This window comes from Mirounga leonina, unplaced genomic scaffold (genome assembly GCF_011800145.1).
Source record: "Mirounga leonina isolate KUSES-001 unplaced genomic scaffold, KU_Mleo_1.0 Mir_366, whole genome shotgun sequence".
Lineage (NCBI taxonomy): Eukaryota > Metazoa > Chordata > Mammalia > Carnivora > Phocidae > Mirounga > Mirounga leonina.
In genome coordinates this window covers 22,518,063-22,539,966 of record NW_023270709.1, presented here as the reverse complement: position 1 = coordinate 22,539,966, position 21,904 = coordinate 22,518,063, and the positions used below count along the sequence as shown (strand labels likewise).

Sequence of the window (21,904 nt, the reverse complement as noted above, 5' to 3'; positions counted from 1 at the left end):
TAGATTTAAGGGAAAGGGGAAACAACTCCTTGGTGGCTGTTCACTATGTTCTAGGAATAGTACTGGGTGGCTTACATACACTACCAAACGGACTCCTTTCAATGACCCTATGAGATAGACATTAGTATTCCCATCATAATTAAGGCCAAATTAAGCTCGGCAGTTGCATGACTAGGGTAGACCAGCAAGACCAGATGCAAACTCAGGTCTTTCGGACCCCAGGGCAATGCTTCATCCAGGGACGAGGTAAGCTGGTTTTTTCATTCAAGAGTTCCAGCACCTTCGTCGGTGCTCAAAGAGCTCAAAGTGTCTGACATGATTCTAACCTCTACCATCCACTTCTCCGCTCTATAAAAATGGAAGAAGCTATTCTCTTCCTGCTTAATTTATTTTGGTTTATATTATCAGCAAAAACATTTCTAACATCAGGGCAAATTCACTGAAGAAGGCTTTTTGACCCCAAGCTTGGCATATCTTTAAGAGCTGACAAGTAATGAAGTGTAAAGCTACACTCGTTAACGTACAGGAAGTCACAAATGGTGATGGAAGACTTGCCTGATTTTCCCTTGATGCAAATATCCAAATCAACAGTCCTATCCCTTTGGCCTCACACGTGTGGCCTTGCCCCTTCCTAGAAACTGAGGAGGGCCAACACACAAGTGACCTTTTCCTCATCTCACCTAGGAGCTGGGACAGCCCTGTGCGGAGAAGGGCCGTTGGAAGAACAGATGACAACACGTCTTCTAGGCTGGAGGGACGGAGGAAGGGGGATGGGAAAAGGCTGCCCACCCCCCACGAATTTAAATGGCGTTGCCCTTGTAACAAGTAACAGGATAGTCAAGGAACTAACAAAAGGGTATTACTTTTCTTTGTTTAGGATAATGTTTCAAAACGTAATCCTTTTCAATAGACGTACATTGAAGGAATTAAATCTATGAAACAATCATTTGCCCACTGCCGCCATTTGCTGCGAAATCCTTTCCATGGTGGTAATTTAAAGTCAACCTTGTAATACATACTCTAGAAAAACAAACAACAACAACAACAACAAAAAGCCAACTTCCTTTAAAAATCTCTCAAGTATTCACTAACACATCAGAAGCCAAATTTCTTTTTTTTTAAATAAATAAATAAATAAATAATTATTTTTTATTCTTATGTTAATCCCCATACATTACATCATTAGTTCTAGATGAAGTGTTCCATGATTCATTGTTTGTGCACAACACCCAGTGCTCCATGCAGAACGTGCCCTCCTCAATACCCACCACCAGGCTAACCCATCCTCCCACCCTCCTCCCCTCTAGAACCCTGTTTGTTTTTCAGAGTCCATCGTCTCTCATGGTTCGTCTCCCCCTCCGATTTCCCCCGCTTCATTCTTCCCCTCCTGCTACCTTCTTCTTTTTTTTTTCCTTAACATATATTGCATTATTTGTTTCAGAGGTACAGATCTGAGATTCAACAGTCTTGCACAATTCACAGTGCTTACCAGAGCACATACCCTCCCCAGTGTCTATCACCCAGTCACCCCATCCCTCCCACCCCACCCCCCACTCCAACAACACTCAGTTTGTTTCCTGCGATTAAGAATTCCTCTTATCAGTGAGATCATATGATACATGTCTTTCTCTGTTTGACTTATTTCACTCAACATAATACCCTCCAGTTCCATCCACGTCATTGCAAATGGCAAGATCTCATTTCTTTTGATGCAGAAGCCAAATTTCTAAGCAAGAGAATTTAAATTTTGGATTCTACTGTTCCTTCTTGGTCATCCATCCCAAACCCCAAGGATTTTTTTTGTTTGTTTGTTAAACAACAGCCACCATTAATGGCTATGCTTATCAAGTACAGGGTTCAGTCCTGGTTGAGCGGGATGACACACAGTTGGCAGGGCCCTGACAAAGGCGAGCCTGCGTCACTCCATCATCAGTCAGATGGCCGTGCATGCTGATTCTTCACATGCACCTGTCAGGCTCCCGAGAGGCGTCACTCGTGTTTGGACACCAGAGTCCATCACCACAGTGAGTGAGAATATAGATAACAGGACCCTCTTTGTCACTACACTCGACGCTTAATTAACATGCCCTGGCAATTTATTTTGAGGGGAAAGATAATACATATATTCAAACAATCGTGGAACTCGATGGCCAGATAAATATTGCTTCTCATTTTTCCGTATGTGAAGTCACTGCTGCATGCTTTTTTGGGAGTGCTTAACAATTGTGTTGGAGAAAGGACATCAAATGATGCTTAGAAATGTGATACACATTTTCATTTCACACCCCATCAGCTTTTACAACTGTAGCTCAATGAAATGTAAGAGAGAGAGATTGGCAAACAGCCAGATGTACACCAAGGTATAAAAGAGGGGTCAGGTTACTTTTTTATAGAAAGGAAAAAAAATTGTTTAATTTTCACTCCACATGACCAAAGCAGATATTCAACGAACACCCTCGAGAAAAGCACCCTCACCACACACACGGCCACGCTTTAGCGCCTGTTTAAGGGCAGGCTTTCACTGTATTACCAACGGCTCTGTAAGGGGAGAAAACCTTCCTCTCCTCACTCCCTTCTCCTTGGGATCCACTGCCAGACACACTGGATCAGAGGATCTTCAGCGCTCCACCTTCCACCCGAACATGCCCTCTGCCCTCCGCGTCTAGCCTAGGAGCGGGAACATTCCCTCTACAGCAGGAGAAGCAAAGCTAAAGGCCTCAGCGAAAACGCATCTTTCTAACTCAGATTTCAGTCTGTCAGGAAGGATGAAAGCCTCATGCATACATAAAAAGGGAACCATAAATGATAACAGAAACACGGTCTGGAATCGCTATGCTTCCACAGCTGCTGTCTTACCAGCAAGGTAGAGAGAAAAGCGTCTTTTACTCACCTCTGTTAAACCTGAGACTTCTCCCTTTGCTAATGGTTTGCTGATGGATGGCGTGTATACTTTGGCATCTGACACCGGCTGCCCTTTCATAAAATGTTTGCCTGAGTCATAAATGTCCACTTCGATCATTTTCCCCATGAATGTGGGGTTCTTTGGCACTAAAACCTTTAAAGAAAATTTCAGAAGGCTTAATTTTGTTTAAAAAAAAAAACTTTCAATTTTCGAACACAGTTTTAGATTTATAGAATGACTACAAAGAAAGCAGAGGATTCCTGGATACCTCATCCCCCGTTTTCCTATTACGAATATCCTACCACAAGTACGACACATTTGTCACAGTGAATGAACCAATACTGATGTATTACTATTCACCGAAGTCCATCTTTTGTTCAGGTTTCCCCAGCTGCCCCCTAGTATCTTTTCTTCTGCCCTGAGATGTTATCCCGAGTGGGCTCCATCTTCTAGCTGCTCAAGGATCTGGAGGTCTTGTCGGCAAGGAAGGCACGTGTGGGAGGAGCTTCCGGGCTGGAGACAATGCCCCTTCACTGCGGGACACTTGCTGTCCTAAGGCATGTGGCAGGCAGACCCGGGAGAGCCCCCGGCAACCAGCCAGTCACTTCTGGACAGGTCTTTGATATTCTGCTCTTCTTGGCTGTCCCATGCAATGGAGAAAACTGAGACAACACTGATGAAAGCTTTATACTTTTAATACCTGCCAAGTCAGCCGTCAGAATCATGGTTTGAGTAGACACTTCAAATAAAGGCCTGCATGTTTGTGTGTATATGAGCGTGTGTGTGTGTGTGTGTGAGCACAGGCGTGTGATTTGGGGGGTGAAGAGGAAGAACATTTAAAAGCGACCTTTTTAATGGCCCAAATATTGGTGTTTGGAGCTAAATGACTCCTTTAACTAACGGCTCCTGCTCACTTCTTTTGCTCTGTTATGAAATGCGTACGTTTGTTACGTCTACCTCCACGTAGGATCGGCGGCTCTGAAGGCTACTTTGGCTAGTTCACAGGAAACTGTCGGACGGTCTCTCTCCACTCGAGATTTCTGATAAAAGCACTTGTTTACCTCGAGCAAATGTTCCCCTCCTTGGGGACCCAGCAGAGGTTTGCATGCTGTGTGTCTCCCTCACGTTTCTATTTCAGTGCCTCAGCCGCTCGCCAGTCTCTTTCAAGTTAGGATCCAAAACAAACAGACTAATTCCAATCCAGTAAAACTTTGATATCTAGATACAATCTTCACTTCTGGAACTCATCTTATTTTAGAAAAATCGTTCCTCCGAAATCTTTGATATGTTTCGTTGTAGAGACAAACAAGTCGGATGCGAGCCAGAGTGCCACGGCGGATTTCTCTGGGAGGCGAAGCTGGATCTTGGTCTTTCTGGGTTTGATTTTTTTTTTTTTTATGACCACTGAGTCCACGGCCTCATCAAAGTATAGGAAAAAGGTCACCTGGGTGGTGAATTACTCACAGCAAGCACATGAACTAAAAGAGCTTTAGTATCAGAATATGAAAGCCCTTTTAAATCGGTTTTTATAAAACAAGAAAATCTCTAGAGTAAACTGTCCCTGGGAGATGTGGTACTATTCTGGGGAAAAATAACTCTCCTTGATCTGCTGCCTTGATCTCAATGAAGGGCTCAGTGTTATTTTTCCCCCTCCAGTTTTAATAATTGGAAAAAGCCCGACTGCTTTAAATTGGAAGAAACAGCTAATGAGGCATGCCATTGCCTTTAAAATGAAGGGGAAACAAGTTCCCCGCTGAGGCAGAAACCCAGATGGCAGAGAAAAGAGAGGGAAGAGGCGACCAAAATACAATCGAGTTCTTCCCCAGGGCTGAGCAGGTTGGCCTGAATAGGAAAATGGCTCTCTGGAGCCAACTAATGAGATGGAAAATGCAGAAGAAACTCAGCTCCAGCGTGGAGCTTTGGGAACCCTTCCTCAGCTGTCGTTTCTGCTGGGTATGGAATAGGGCATGTGTAGTCTGGGCCTTGAGAAGTCCCTCTCACGTTTCCTGAGGACCCAGAGCCCACTTTGGGGTTATTCCCCGGGGAGCACCAGTGCGGGAGGTCTCTCCAGCTACAGCTTCCCTTGCCCTCCCCTGCCCTGACTTGCCCACCCTGCCCTGAAGACGCTTCCCAAGCTCTAATTTCACCCACAGGAGGAAAAAAACAAATTCACTTCTCATTTGAAGAGAAAGGAACAAAAAAGTAGGAAAACACATTTGGTATTAAGAAAAGTTAATAGAGGGGCGCCTGGGTGGCTCAGTAGGTTAAGCGTCTGCCTTCGGCTCGGGTCATGATCCCAGGGTCCTGGGATCGAGTCCCGCATCGGGCTCCCTGCTCAGCGGGGAGTCTGCTTCTCCCTCTCCCTCTGCTGCTCCCCCTGCTTGTGCTCTCTCTCTTACTCTCTCTCTCATAATAAATAAAATCTAAAAAAGAAAAGTTAATAGAGTCCAGAGTGACCCACGAAATCCCTATGCCCATGGGAGAGCCTCCTATCCAGGAGGGGAGAGCCCATCTCCTCCTCAGCCTTTTCCACGGCCATGGCCCCAGAAGAGGCGCTCTGTTTTCTTCAGTCGCTTCTGAACTGCTCCCCATCTTGGGGAAGTGGAATCCCCAGTGTTGAAAGAGAAGCCGGGCTGGCCAGTGGTGTGGCAGCTGGTGAGTGGGGGGCCCTTCGCGCCGGCTCGCTGGGCCTGTGAGGAAGACGCTCAGAGTGAAGGGGTCTTCATCCTCATGCTGGTCTCCGCAGTTGGTCACATGATTTGAGCTGAATTCACGGAATCGACTCTCTTTTCCTTCGCCCCCAGCATTCTTATCAAGGTGGAAGTTAAAAAAAAAAAAAAAAAAAGCCTACAACTAAACAGAATTAAAAAAACAACCGGCCAACCGAGAGCCTGAGTGAGCGCCGGGACACGGAGAGGAAATGCCTGCCCGTGCACGTTGATGTCGTACACGTCCTTCCTGTTCCCCGGACAGGACTTTCCCCTCTCCTCTGCGGGGCTGTGGGAATTCTGACAGCGCTAACGACCTGCTCAACACTCCCAAAGCTGAAGGCTGGTCCCGGCAAAGACTAAAGAGGACTAAAACGCACTTACTGCTTTGTATAGGATGCTCTGTAGCCTGGGCCACAAAGATAAGCCCCCTGCTCGTCTAGCTGGATCGATGCTATAAGACAGCCTTGCTGTGACAAGACTCTACACCCCTCCCCTCCTTTCGGTTCCTTTGGCTTGAAGGGATTCACTTCACAGCCCTTTCTCACTTTGGAGAAAGCGCAAGAACGCGCAAGTACCTCTCACCTGCTCGTAGAATCGATTGTGGGCAACGTAAAACTTGGAATCAAAAGATTCTTCTGTCACTAACACTTGTTGTCTTTCGCCAATCTGTGGAGAGAAGGGGAGAAAAAAGGAAGGGTAAGCGCAAACACCTGAGAACCCAAAACAAAAATGCCAGCCCAAGAGTCTTGGATCAGTAAGCTGTGTCCTCTTGGATTTAAAGGAGGCTCTCGATTGCCAGTTACTGAGCAGCTAATATAAGAACCACTAATTCAAATTTCCTGAAAGACATTCTTATCTATGCACTAATAGAAAATGAGCCTAGCATGAAATCTTATTTTCTTACATAACTATGAAACAAAACTTATCTTCCTCCTTCAACATAAGTAAGATAATTAAGGCTTCTAAGACATACAAAAATCTTCTAAGTATCACTTGGTTTCCTGAAGCAGTGTTGCGAAACAAGCCAGAACAGGCTGCTTCTAATCCAGATTCATGAAAATATTTTGGCAATAGGAAAGAGTAGTAATAAACATTAATTTGAGTTATGAGGGATGTAACACTAAAGAAAATGCCTCAAAAACTAGTCATTAAGTCCTTGCATCTAAACATTTCACACATTGCATATAACTCTCAAATTATGGATTAATTCCTACAGCTGTTACTTATTATATACATTTACTCTCTCATAAGCAACCGTCTCTTCTTTGTTGCAGACATGACCCCATGTTCATTTTTTTTTTTTTTTAGGAAGAAAGACAGCAAAGATATGAGACTGTTAATTCTCTACAAGATCGATCTACATTATGGTCTAATCGTACATCTTTAATAACCAAGAAGTTAAATCAACCAAAAACACTGGTTAAAGAAATGTGACTAGTCAAAAAAATTCTACCATTTCCAAGTTTCGTCCACTGTGAAATGCAACATTTAAAGTGCCAATCACTTCTTTTTAACAAGGTTGTCAAAATGTCTGGAGTAGCAACTAGCTGTACTGAATGATTGTGCCTAGAATTATTTTTGCCTTCACTACTTGATAAATACAACTCTCTGTATTAAAGCACATTGACAAGAAGATTTCAAAAAAGCAGTCCCTATTCTCATATATAGGGACTTGTCACCATGTTCGGGCAGTTAGAGTTTAGGAAATGTAAACACAACTGCACTAAACAGACCACCTAACAAAAACAAAACACCAAACTCCCCTCTCCATCATATGATGTCAATACCTAAACACACCATAATTTACTATCTTTTTTTACTATCTTGTTCAAAATGTAGCCCCTTTAGCCAAAGGTCGTAAGGGCTCTACGAGGATGATACCTATCAAAGACTTCCTTCACTCCCTGAAAACTAATGAAAGTTCCTGCAACATTCATCCCTTTTAAAAATTGTTCCTGCAACATTCATCCCTTTTAAAAATCGAGTAGCAACCAAAGAATGTCTCCCCAACTTCTCCTTTGAACGGGAACGGCTCTGTTTATTTAAAAAGACTGATGAATATTGGTTTTTTATTCAAGTATATTCTTCTGGAGGAAAACTTAGCATGTTTGTACACATTACACAGTGTGAGTTGCTTGTAACTTAGGATAAGTATCTGTCGATGGTTCTTAAGGAAATCTGCAATTACACTTCATCTCACATTAAGTTTTCGGGAAACGAATCTAGCAACAATATGAGATTGTAGAGCCACTGAAGAGGTAGGCTGCTTCTTCCGTCTTGTTCGAACGGAAGTGGGCAGCTGCAGTCAGCACCGCTGGGCTGTCCTGGCTCACCCGGAGTAACAGCCACAGAGTTCGAGGGCCTTGCTCTGGTTGCACGGCGGAGGGTGGGGCTTTTGATCAACCACCCGAGAACTATTTGTAGGGAGTTTGTAACTATTATTTGCCACAGGGATGCAGGAAGATGGCTATGTGCAGTGATTTATGGAGACAAACATCTCTCCCATCACCTCTTCTGTCCCCTCGGCCACGCATTCTGTCTCACTGGTGAGGCTCTTAAAGTTCCTTCGAAAGACACGAAGCAAAAATGAGCAAAAGGAACCTAGGACTTCGATCAAAAGCTGCCACAATCTGTTCCAATCCCCTTAAAAAACCAACAAAAACCAATAATAAATGCCCTTCTCAATATTTTTTTTTTAAAGAATAAAGTTGCAATGAAGTGACTATCAAATACAACCTTTAAGAGAATCGACTATTTCCAGTAACCTTAAAAATACCGATGACATTAAGGAAGGGGGGGGTTCAGGTGGAACTCGGGGGGGGGAGCAACTTTGCCTTGGTGACAGTAAGGGACCTCAGGGGCCAAGGGTTTGTGTATAAGCCTCACATCTTTTTCTAAATGAGCCACCTCGCCCTTATACTTTCCAACTGTTTTCTCCCGGACCTCACAGGATAACCCAGCATGGTTAACGACCCACATATAACGAACAAAATTTAGGGTAATCACCCTGGTTTGCCTAAGAATGCCTCTGCTAACCAGCAAGGATGTCCTGGTCTGAAAGGAAAAAGCAGGGCATCTGGAGAAAGAAGGCAAACCTCCAGGGGACAGAATGTTGTCCTACAGGAGAGGACAACCACCGCCCAGCCATCTATTGTACTAAAGGCAGGGAGAATCCACTAGTTGGGGTCAGTTTATCTTACTGACGGAGAATGCTGGAGAGCGTGCTATGTCCCATGTGACATTCTGATACTCTTCTCTGACTGGAGCACAAGATGACCTCATTGGCTTTGGACAAGCCTTCTGCAGAAGAAGTCAACAGAGATGGCTTGTGTAATTTAAGAAACAGACAAACTGCTCAGAGTACATAGGAGGTTGACAATGAAGTGTTCCATAAAGACTGTGACTAGTAGCACTTGAGACAAATTAGGATGCTGGTGGAATCGCGAACCCGAAGAATGGTCTAGAGGCAGCTTCAAGAGAGCTGGAACATTCCAGGACAGGAGGGAAGGGGTGCTTGGACGGGGCAGGATGGTCAGAAGAAGGGGTGAGGAGCTCCCGCCGAACCTGGGAGAGAGGAGACTCAAGGAGGGTTATTTAAAAACACTAGCCGCCACATGTTCGAAGGAGGTGGGAGGACACAGGGTCTGAGTGGATTATCTTTAAGATAAAAGAGATGTGAGTGCTTTTTGGGCCTTCACATTCCTCATCACAGAAAGAAGAGGTCAGTGGACGCAGCAGGACATGGGAGAGTCGGCCTGAAGAGGAAGTGGGTTATGATATTTTAAGGATCTCTCAGTTTCAAAGTTCTAGGTCATCCTTCGTGGGAGATCGGTAGGCTCGGGACTGGTATGCCCACAAGCTTCCCGATGAAGGAAATTACATGTACTCTAAATCCAGGCTCACTTTCCTTAAAGCCAATATATGCTTCGAGCCCTCTGCAAATTACGGCTACTTTCTTGCTGCACTTAAAAGTAATGTGATCTCTAATACCCACCAAGGAAATGTTTAAAAAGTCTCTCAAAAAGCTGTCGAGCTGAACCTAAAGATGCCGGTCAAAATCTTCCCCACAAAGCCCTTGTTTTATAATCCTAAGAAAGATAACCCTTTTCTTTCTGATTTGTTTTACAGGTATATAATTTATAGGTGCTTAACTACAATGCTCATATAGTTTCTTCAACATTTTTGGGTTTAGGAACTTGGGATGGGAAGTTAAGAATTTCTGGGGGAAACTCAGTTTCCTTTTACGAAGTCTGACCCTTCGGACATTGGTCAGGACTTCTGCAGTCTTGCTCTCACAAGGTAGGCCTACTTCATCATTTATTCATCAAACGTCCATGGAGAAAGCTGTTTTTCCTAGGCAAGCAGAACTTCAGTTAGTCCATTTTAACCTAGCTTTAAAAAGATGTTTTATGAAGGGCACCTGGCTGGCTCAGTTGGAAGAGCATGCAACTCTTGATCTCGGGGTCGTGTGCTGGAGCCCCACGCTGGGCGTAGTAAAGTTCACTTAAATAAATGAAACCTTAAAAAAAGGATGTTTTATGAAAAATGAATTATAAAAACAGTCTTGTAAAACCATCCTTCTTCCATTTCACACACCGCATCACCAAAGTGAGGCAAAGTGTAGGAAAAAAGGACTCACGGGATCCTGCATTACTGGTGACCTCACGGAGCTGGATACAAAAGAACGCACCTGGTACAATTTTCCAGGCCTTGTTGGAAAGATAGGAGAAAGTGTCTCATGGTTAGCTATCTATTCATTTATCCATAAAGGCTGGAAATAAAGGCAGGAGTCCCATAAACCGACGAGGAAGTGAGCAGCTGAAGGGGGGTTGGCAATCTCAGGTTTCACAGGGAGGAAACTGAGGCCCAGGAAGACGTGGTGATTTGCTCAGGGGCATGGGCAGAAGGACGAGGAGGAAGTGTTGGAACCATTCCCACTCCCTGGTGCCTCCTATCTGAGTGCTAGCTGGAGAACATACAACATCACAGATCGGATTCTGCCGCGCATGACTTTTCCTTGAGTAGAGAAACATCTGCGACAAACAAAAAGGAATGTTTTTAAATTCAAGTTTTGGGTAGAATTTTCAGTACATTACATAATCAGCTGGCTGTGTTATTTGTGTCACATCCATGCTTAAAATTTCCCAAGTGCCCAAAGTTGTGAGAAACATCAGTTCTAACCATATGGCCAGATAACACACATCAGACACTCCTGCATTAGCAAAGCAGTGGTTTCCAGCAGAATTTGGTTGCTGCATGAATGCTCAATTCGAGTGTACTCTCTTTCTCCATTTGTCCTCAGAAAGTTCCTAGCTGGCTGTGTAAGGACTGGAAGAGAGACGCTGAACAGACCTGCTTTAAGGCAGGCATACAACACAACGTTAACCAAAGACCTCAGAGTGTGTATGTGGCCTTTACCTTTATCTTGCGAAGAAATGTTACTTGTATAAGACTCCTCGCACGAGAAGAAGTAGGTTTCTTCTAAACTCCTATATATGACTTTAAATATAAACTTCTCATAGTTTATTTTTTCTTTATTAGTCCACACCACCCCCCACCTTGCCACTTTTCACTTCTGTTTTACTTACACAGGGAGCCTGATTTAAGGCTTTGGAAAAAAAAATTCCAATGCAATCTCTATTGGAGGGTTAGGTTAGAAAGATCTCGGTATCTCAGTATAATGGCTCAGTGTCCAAAAACATTCACAAAGGACAGATATATATTTGAGTACCGGTATAAGAGAAATATTTATTTCTTGCAACAGTTATAGGAAGGTGAAGAAATTATTTTGCTTCCCCTGAAGAGTTTCTAGAAATTAATTTTTCCGTCCAATTGCCTTAGGGAAAAAAAGGAGATTAAAACACATATATCAAAAGCTCTCATAATTATTTATATCACATTCCTAATAAACTTGAATATTATCTTGGTTTAGCCCACAAAATATTCTGACATGCAATTTCTGCAGCTAAGTTGTTGAGGGTATCTTTTTTTTTTATTGTTTTTCTTTGTTTTCTTGGTTTTTGTAGATAATAAAATACAATTTTTCTACCTGACTGGTTTCTGAATGCACGACTCTGGGAAATGTCAAATGTCTTTCTTTAGCTCCAGTCAAATTAGTTTGTTTTTTTTTTTTTTTTTCCCCTAAGGTGGCTGGAACATGTTAAACACAAGTCTGTGACCTTAAACTCTGAAATAATATTTCTAGTTCTGTGCAAAAGCCTGCCCTCACAAACACCTTTAGACTAATTACTGCAGTGTAATGTTGCTGGTGAACCACTGTAATTACACTTGGAGAAAAGTATGGTCTTATTCTTTCCTAGCTAATGAAAATGATAACCTTTCCATTTGGATTCATCATTCACAACAGGCAGAGCATGCGATGCTGGGTCTCCAGGGTATACGGTAATTTTCCTGACTGTTTATGCACACTTGTGTTTTCTGCAGAAGCGGGAATGAAAGAACCAGGCATACTAATGCTAAAAACAGTCAACAGTAATAATAGCAGTAACATTAAAATTTAATATCATCCTTACTCGACAGTTCCATTCTGTAATGAAAGGGCCATGACACGGGAACGTGTGTCAAAAATGATGATGGCAGAGAAAACAAGTAATGAGACTCAAAGTCCATCGTATTCAAAATGCTTGCCGTCAGTTTGTTGGTCTACTTAAAGATTCTTGAGAGATGCTGGACGGTTTATTCTCAAAGGGGCTGATTCGTATCTGACTCTTAGACAATGACTGAAAATACATTTTATCAGACTTTTTAAAAGTAGTATCTTCTGGGTGAAAAAACAAATATTCTTTATTAACAGGAATAAATATATCCCAAAGGGAAAGAACATTCCTTTGAGGTGCAATATCCATACCTTGAAGTAGTTGACCTATGCCTATCTGTTAATAGCCATGAGTGCCTTAGTGGTCCTATTATTCCTTCCTCACATTTCAGAAGAAACAAGAAGGAAGCTGAAAAAAAAATTGGCTTTTTGCAAAAGCAGTGATGCAATATACAAAGACCAGATGCAAGGTATCTCTGGAATCAAACCAGACTATGACATTTCTTCTAATAACAGCCCTGTGTCCTGTTTTCTTCAATCACTGGCTGGTTTTCTTCCAGTCATGTGCCCACTCCAGCAAGAGAAAAGAGAGTCTCTTCCCACTTAGAGGTAAAATCCTTATTCTTTTTTTTTTAAAGATTTTATTTATTTATTGGAGAGAGAAAATGAGAAAGTGAGCGAGAGCATGAGAGGGGGGAGGGTCAGAGGGCAAAGCTGGTGGGGAGCCTGATGCGGGACTTGATCCTGGGACTCCAGGATCATGACCTGAGCCAAAGGCAGTCGCCTAACCAACTGAGCCACCCAGGCACGCTAAAATCCCATTCTTTTTTTTTTTTTTTTAAAGATTTGATTTATTTATTGGAGAGAAAAATGAGAGAGTGAGCGAGGGCATGAGAGGGGGGAGGGTCAGAGGGCAAAGCTGGCGGGGAGCCTGATGCAGGACTTGATCCTGGGACTCCAGGATCATGACCTGAGCCAAAGGCAGTCGCCTAACCAACTGAGCCACCCAGGCTCCCTAAAATCCCATTCTTAATAACAGGGCTATTTTCATCTGCTGGTTGAGAGCCAACAGTAATAGTACAGTAACTGTACTTTATTGATCTGGTTAAAATAATTCTCAACAGCAAACAGTTACATCACAAATGCTAGCCTGATCCCTTTTCAGCATTAGAAATGTATATCTGGGTGCTTACTGAACTGCCAGTTCAAAAAACAGTCAAGTTTTAACCACCTGCCTGTACATTTTCAGTATTCTAGAACATTCTAAGGTGTTACCTACAATGCTTTTGTGGAATTTTTTTTTTTAACTGTGTTAAGAGCACAGAACATGAGATCTACTCTCTTAACAAACCAAAATGAATTGTCCTTTCTTATCATAGAACTGGCATGAAGTATGTTAGATCTATTTTTCCCACACCAGGTAAGCTTGACGATGCCCAGGCAGTATAGGAAGGTGCTCAACATTTAAAACTATCTCAACTCCTAAAGCCAGATGTTGCCAATAATAATGTATCCATGAGATCTTATTAATGGGATGACTAAAGGGGACCACTACAAGATACCTGTGTGGAACCCTTTTTTATTAAAAGTTTGATTCTAAGATTGAATGATAATCTCCACACACTTCCACCTTTCCGATCTTTTCACATTGGTCTCTACCAATCATGACTTAGCACGTCTGGGCCACTCTTCTTTGATGGGCTTCTCTTAAAGGCACAGAAAGTGACCACACTTACAGCTCAGGATGGTTGAACAGATAACCTTCCTGGAAAATGTCTTTAGGATTTGTGTTTCACTGATGACACAGTATATCAGCTAGATTACAAAGAGAAAGAAAGAAAGAAGAAAGACCACTGGGTTTTAGAGATTTGGTGTTTATGTAATTCTACTAATGCGCAGTAATTACTTGCCAATCTCCCTCACATCTTTGCTCAAAAACCTCATTCCAAAAGTACCTTGTGGAGATTGCTGAGAGCCTAAACACTACCAAACACTTCATTAAAACAGTATAAACCTCAAAAGAATTCAAAGAAAGGTCCAGACATTTGGAGGAATAAAGGTATGGGTATGGTACGCAGGACACCTTCCAATTTTCTCTGTGGTGAAAGAAGGCTTTTTTCCAAGTACTAAATAAGAGGAAAGGATGGGTAAGTTCTAGTATAACCAGACTCTAGATGTGAATTCTTGGAATCACGAATTTCAGAGCTGGCATGGCCGGAAGAATTAACAGATCATTCAGTACAAATACATCATTTTACAGGTGAGAAAACTACGGCTCGTTAGAGACTAAGTGTCATGGCCAAAGTCATACAGCTCATAATATAAAATATGGATTTCATCCTGACAATTGTTTTTAGGCAAGTGAATTACAGAATTACACTAAGCCTGCACCATCCAGTACAGTGGCTACTAGCCCAAGGCTGCTGAGCCCTTAAATGTGGCAAATCCCAAGTGAGAGGTGCTATAAAATACATAGCAGTACAACACAAGATCTCAAAAATTAAAATGAATAAAAGAATGTAAACTATTTTCATGAATTTTATATTGATTATATGCTGAAATATTTTTGACATACTGAGTTAAAGATATTATTAAAATTAACTTCATCTGTTTTTTTTTTTTTTCTTTTTCAGTGTTGCTACCAGAAAATTTAAAGTAATATCTGTGGTTCAGAGGACATTTTTCTTGGACAAGGCTGCTCTAGACCAGTATTACCTTGTGTGAAATCCTCTGTTTTACTATTTCAGAAAGGCCCATCCTGGTCATTTTTCAAAAAAAAAAAAATTTTTTTTTAACTCACCACAAACACTCATAATTTCGGTAATCACATAAATGCAACAATTCAATGTTAGGAAAGAACGCACACATATCTATAAATTATAAAGGTGGGAGTTCTGAAGTGGTAAATTCCTCTTTTTGACCTTTGCATTATTTTTGCTTCCATTTTTTCTGGCTGATCACAGTCTCCCCAAAAGCTAAGGCATGATCAACTTGCTTGCTGTTGCTTTTAGGGAAATCCAGGCAACCAAGGGGAGGCCGTCTAAACTGTCCACTCTGTCCTTTCCCGTTTTGTGTAGCTGCAAAAGCAGCCAAATCAAACACACACACACAAACAATGGTGTTTGGACTAAAAAGGCAGAGATGGAGCTATTCTCAAATTCATTTGTAAAGAAGCCAAAAATGAATGTCCCACATACATACCACCTTTGGTAAGAGGCATCTTTTCCTTACCAACCCTGTTACCAAAGAGCTCAGCATAGATGTGAGCAATAAATAACACATTCACTGCACCCCACCATCTTTCAACCACTTGCCAGCCAGGACTGAGGCTGCGGCAAGCAGAAAGGATTAAGCAGAAATCAAAGACAGCCGAGCGCTAATGGTGTCTAATCAGCATAACAAAAGACGCTGCCACACTCTTTCAGCAGTGGGCAATACATCTCATTAAAGAAGACTGAATAACAATTCTTCTCTCCTGCCTCCCCCCCCCCCCCTTCTTGGCTTAGCTCCGGGAGAGCTCAGCCCCAGCGCTTCTGCTTTATTGGCCAGGAATTCAGGCTGCAGGGGAAAGAGCCTACGTGTATTACTGTGCACCTGCATCTCAGTGATTTATTCCGATTTCCTCCCCTGCCATGAAAATGCAGCTTCTTCAAGCACATACAAGTCCTGCTATGCAGTTTATAGGTACATAATACTGAGGAATGGCAATGATAACCTAAAGAAATGGATACTAGTTCCCCTAAAATGTCCTTATTTAAAGAAAATTGATCTATTTGTTTCTCTTCACCTAGTCTGCTTTCCCCCTTTAATATCACCTCGCTGTCTCACAGTTAATGACGCTCAACTGAAATTCTACCCAATTTTATTGCAACCGGTAGTTGGCTGTGAGCATGCACGTGCGCACTCGCCTGCATGCACGCGTCGGGGAATTTAAATGGTTCAAAACTATTCCCTGCCCCTACTTCCTCTCGATGATAAAACAACTGAGAAAATATGTGTAGAACCCAACCCGAAAAAACTGAGATTACGGATGAACATGGTAGCTTTTGTATAGCAGGTGGGTAGTGTTGATATAAAATTTAAACCGCAAATAAAAGAACAAAAAAATATCCTTCCACCAAGAAAGATAAAAGCTTCAAGTAATCCTATGCACTCTTTCCCATCAAGCTACTGCGGGGGAAGGCCTGAGTGGGGAGGAGAGAGAAAAGGGCACAGTTACTGAATCCAAACAATGTCCAATTCTGAGCTTTATTTTTTGATCAGGAACACCTTTCAAAGAGGAATCTTAGTTCTGAGGGCTGCTTTGATTTCCTTTTTAATGGCCTCTCCTGCCAAACACAGTATCAGAGTCTCCTGAAACCGGAGCATTGCCAGGTCTGTGCGAGGCTCTACAAAACGCTGTTTATCACATATGTAGACGATCGCTACCAAGACTACGCAGCAGAAACCAAGCCAACTCGCCGAGCAGCTGAGAAAAGCCCCCTGAACCTACTTGGTCTGTTCGCATCTTTCAAACTGATGCAGAGTTCCTGTACTGCAGGAACTGAGAGACCTTGAGTAGTCAAGCCGTTAACCGCAGTGCAGACTGCTGACCTGGGATAAGACATTTTAATGCTACACACATTCTGCACGTGGCAGCCTACAGTTAAAATAAACCTCGGGATACCACTTAAATCCTAAAAGGCCTTTCTCTGTGTGGCGAACTACTCAGCATTCACGAGCTGGTTTCCATCGTCTGTCCTACAGGTAGAGTGGATTTTTAAACATCCTCTCTCCCACTACATTTCTCGTTTCACAGATGACATTGTATTTTATTTTCCACTTCTTGTCTATTTCCATCTTAAAGTGTTGCCTAAAAGGGCACGCAAATGTAATGCATTATTATGAATTCTATACTGCCTTATCTTTTAAAGCACAATCATTGTGTATTTTAATCCCCAGTGACCATATTTCTCCTTGCAACCATAGCCCCAGTCTAGGGCCATACATCTCACTAAAGGTTTCTGGGTACCTTGGTACAATCTTCTTCCCTTTTACAACTGACTCTAGCCAATAGGAAAAGAGCTTGAGGAGTACTAATCAGGGAGTCAGGATGCCTTGTGTTTTACCTCTGCCACTAACTACCTGTTTGAGCAAGTCGTTTCCCTTGGGGGCCTCAGTTTCCCCACCTAAAAACAAAGCAGGGGGATTTGAAATCAGTGATCTGTACGGCCCTTTCTGGCTCACATATCCTGTGTTTCTAAATTAGGAGTTCCATGGAGAAGGCAGGACCCGAGGAGTCCTGCAGTGACGTGGAGCACCCCCCTCCCCCGCCACGGCCATGGACAGAAGAAGCTTTTGGCAGGGGCGGTGGTGGTGGCCCAGGCAGCGGAGAGGGCAGGAGCACCCACGGCGGGGACCAGCGGCTGGCCCTAGCCTGAGAGCACAGACTGTTTCAGCACCCCTGCTCCTTCCTTTCTCTTCCAGAGCTGATACACAGTCTGGGCTTCATATTTGCCAAAGCGCAAGGGTGAATGAAGAATGAATAGGAGTTAACAATTTGGGGATTCGGACCACCTACGTGAAAGAAATAATTAAGACTATTACCTGGCTCGAGCCTTGAGTTTTCAGATTAATAACCCAGCTTCTGGGAGTCAGTGTATACGCTGGAGAAGTATGATTACTCTTGGTAATACAGCTGATAGCATTCCTGCTACGGCCAGGAGTAAATTAGAAAATTTCCTGGCATCTTCCATTTACTGTAAGAAGATAGCTCTGTGAGCTGAGACACGTTCCTCAGTTCACCACTCCTACTAGAGATGTTGATTCAAGCAGTTGGGAGACAATTTTAATTTCCAGTAGAGAAGTGTCTTGCAGCTCTGCCCAATTACTGCTTCAGAACAGGAATAACTTTTAGAAAGCAACACTTCGGATATATGACTATTGAGAGTCGAGACTGCTGCTAAGCCTGCTAACGAGGCAGAGGCTGCAGGACGACCAGGATCCCAGCCTTGAGCACCATAGGTCAGCAGTCCTGATGGGCCTCCTGCGTCCCTTGGGAGCAATCTTGCCTGAAAAGCAGAGATAACCCTTTTCAAAGCCAGGACTCAAAAGGATTTCAGAGAAGGAAGACAAAGCATATTTAATGGGAAGAGGGGAAGAAAACTGTCCAATATTGATAAATCTACAATTCATTTCTCAGGAGCTATTGGAAAGATGAATTATGCTGAAAAAGATCCCAAGCAGCTTCTTGTCATTTCTAAAACATGATCCTATGCCTGCCTGAAAGAGTTAAGGCTGTATAAATATTTATCATTCTTCTTTCAAAAGGATAAGAAAAATTCCTTTTGCATACATGAATTTCAGATTGCTAAGCAAACATTAGGATATGGTCAGAGGCCCATCATCTTAATGAGGATATGGTAATGATAATGTGTTGGGTGTTTTTTGTTTTTTTTTTATGGCTTGCTTATATGTGATCCAAAAAAACCTAGAGATTTTGATTTTATACTTAGGCATGCACAGACCTGAGAATAGTTAATGCTCTCCGAAGCATATGGACGGGATGACAGGAATACCATCAAGGGCTTACAGTGGGACCGGGGTGAAAGATTCATTAAAAGTGATAAATAGGATATGCTTTTCTTAATGTTTTGCAATTGCATATTCAATATAGCAGGCCAGTGACTATGCATTTTAACTGTCTTTATTTTTAAGAGAGCTGCCAGATTTTAATTACAGATTAAACAGTTATTTGCAAATGAGTACCTCTTCATTAACATATCAGAATCATAATAATAAACAATTCTCTGCTACAAAACAGCACACAGAACAGTGTGAAGTTTAAGAACAGTACATACATATGGCATTACAGCAGGGCAAAATATCCTCCTTGCCTTGAGCAGTTGATCAGTTAAAAAAATTTAAGGGAAATAAATGACCTTGGTGAAAGCACACAAGATTCTAAATGTTATGAGACTGGAGATTTTGTTTCTTTTATTTGTAGCCATATCCATGCCTGGTTCATAGCAGGTTCTCATTAAATATTTGTTGAATGAATGAATGAAAGAGCCAGCTCTCTTAAAGAGTATATGGTTATATTTTTGCAGTTATATGGTCATGTGCTGATACTTTTTTTTAACACTGCTAAACTGCAATCAGATCATCTGTGAGGTTATTCTCAAGGGATTTAATTCTGTAATGTATTTGAAGGTCCATGGAAGAAATGCATTTCTTAGTTGCTGCCTTCATAACAAATAACAGCTGTAATAATCTCATTTCACATAGTTCCTCATTTGTTTTTATTAAAGACTTCATTTTTTTTAGAGCAAAACTGAGAGGAGGGTACAGGAGATTTCCCAGCATCTCCCTGCCCCGACATGCACAGCCCCCCCCAACTGATGTGTCTATGTAGATTTGCTCACTATAACAAGGGTACCACTCTGGGGAGGGATGTCGACTACAGTCCCTTATTTTTCATCTTCAGGTATACTTTTGTTGTTTCCAACTCATAAATGAAGAAACACAGAGAAATTAAGTAACGTGCTCAAGGCTACTTGGTGAGCTACAGCTCCTATGAGCCACCTTCCAGACCCAGTGTTTTCTCAAGTACACCAGGCTACACCCTCTCTTTGCTACATATTTTGTGTCCAGAACAAAGCGCACACACAAAAAAACTCTTAAAAAAAAAAAGAGGTACTATAATAAGTACACACAACACAATAAAGCAGAAAAAGATGGGAAATGGAAAAGTAATTTTTGCCATCATTCCCTCCATAGAGAAAGATGGAACATAATTAAAATATTTTCTCAAAACAGTCACCGAGAGTTCCCTGCTTTGGTTACAACATATCAAATATAGAACTGCTAATGTCAAAATGCACACCAAGAAAATTGTCTTTAAGGATTGATCTCAGCAAGATGAAGATGTACTGGGCACCTGGCTGGCTCCGTCCGTAGAATATGCGACCCTGGATCTCGGGCCTGTGAGGTCAAGCTCCACACTGGGTGTAGAGATTACTTAAAAAATAAACTCTTAAAAAAAAAAAAAGATGAAGATGCACTGGACTTTCACCAGTAGAGATGGGAGATGTGGGGAAAAGGAAAGTCAGATGGGGGAGTTTCTCACATAGCAGTCATAAGCATAAGACAAAAAAACCCACAAAAGGTTCTTCAGAAGATGTACTTGTTCTCCCTTTTTTTTAGGGGATGTACAAGACGAGTACAAATTAATAAGGCAAATCGGTAGCCCCATGGATCATTCACACCTAGGCAAAAAAGTAATTTGGCTAGAAGTTTTTAAATTCAAAAATGTTAATCCAGTTTCCTTAACAGTTATTTCAGATCAGCTGAGGGGTTCTAAAAACGCCTGGAGCGATAATAGTGGATTTTACCAAGCCCACTGGTGTATTACTGTTGATATATTCTTTGGGATCACGAGGACTGGCAGGTGATATAAAACTTGAAGGTCTCAGATTTACTGTTTTGAATAAGGATGGTGGAGGGGTAGGGAGGGAGGTAGGAAGGATTCAGGATAAAGTTGAAACAATCAGATGAGGACAATCTCATTCTACTCCTTACTTCTGCTCACCACCACGATTTATAAGCACAGATATCATCCCTACCACTACTTCCATTCCAGTGCTGAGGTGCTTTCCCTTATTTCTTCACTGAATATCCTCACTCTATAGATCAGGAAACTAGAGCCCACTGATGTTCTTAGCTGAAGTCAGGGTTTATAATGGTGAGGTTGAATGATTTTTTTTTTTTGAATGTTCTAAAATTCAAAGTGATAGTAATCTATTACTTGGAGTATACATAAACATAATTATACAGCAAATAAAAGTGTTGTATGAAGGTGAAAGCTAATAGCTTAAAATACTCCGTCATAAAAATTTTATTCCTAATTTTAAAAAATATGAAGATATATTATAAATAAATGATGACTTTCAAATTCTGCAGCTTGCCAGAAAGCTAGTAGGCACAAAAAAAATAAAAATAAAAATAAACGGATTTAATGCTAATTATTCACCCCCTTGCACCTCTGCATTTCCTAGAAAACACAGGGGAAATGCCCCCTGAGGACCTACTTGCTCACCCCTAACTGAGCAACTTCACCTTCAGCATCTGACTCTGTTGAGCATGAATCCTGAGGTTACATGAGGCCCAGGCTGATAAATGAAGGAAGCATCTCATTATTAAGAAGTAAACCCATGATAATGGATTGTTGATTCGGGGCCATTAGTTTTATAAGCCTATTTCAGGTAATGTTTCTATTCTGCTCTCATTGTCCCTCATTCTCCTCCCTCCCTTCAGCTTCCCCATCGCCTCCCCACCAACCAATGCAGGCTCCCTGAACTCTCTTCCCTCTTGGAGAATCCCAGACCTTCTTTGCAAAGGCATTCCCGTCTCCCTCCCCCTGAAAAGAGGTAAGGGGAGACCAGCAGTGCCAGGCTCATGGCAGACGAATTACTTCTCTCCTAATGAGTCTATATCACTGGCTGTTGCCCCAGGTTAAAAGAGAACAGGGATCCTGGCAAATGAGAGTTTCTAAACTTGGAACACGAACTGTGGCAGTAATCCTATCCCAATTTTAGAGTCAACATGTTTGGTTAAAAAAATAATAATACTAATAATAGTAAGAGGAATGTGGCAGGCTGGAATCCTTCCCTACGCTGTGTCCTCTGCTGGTGAGCAACCACAGTGCCCTACCAAGAACATGGCGACCATGGCGACATGGCGACCACGGCGTGCACG

General features: G+C 42.2%; 1 protein-coding gene across 2 annotated transcripts in view; it reads right to left on the bottom strand.

The window, feature by feature from the left end:
• CDKAL1 (CDK5 regulatory subunit associated protein 1 like 1) overlaps positions 1-21,904 on the bottom strand; it is a 661,526-nt gene that overhangs the window by 25,853 nt on the left and 613,769 nt on the right. For both annotated transcript variants that reach the window (XM_034985765.1, XM_034985766.1), the window contains 2 exons: positions 6,196-6,279; positions 2,891-3,055 (listed from right to left, as the gene is read on the bottom strand). In XM_034985765.1, coding sequence (XP_034841656.1) covers positions 2,891-3,055; positions 6,196-6,279 — 249 coding nt within the window. The remainder of the gene's footprint in view (positions 1-2,890; positions 3,056-6,195; positions 6,280-21,904) is intronic.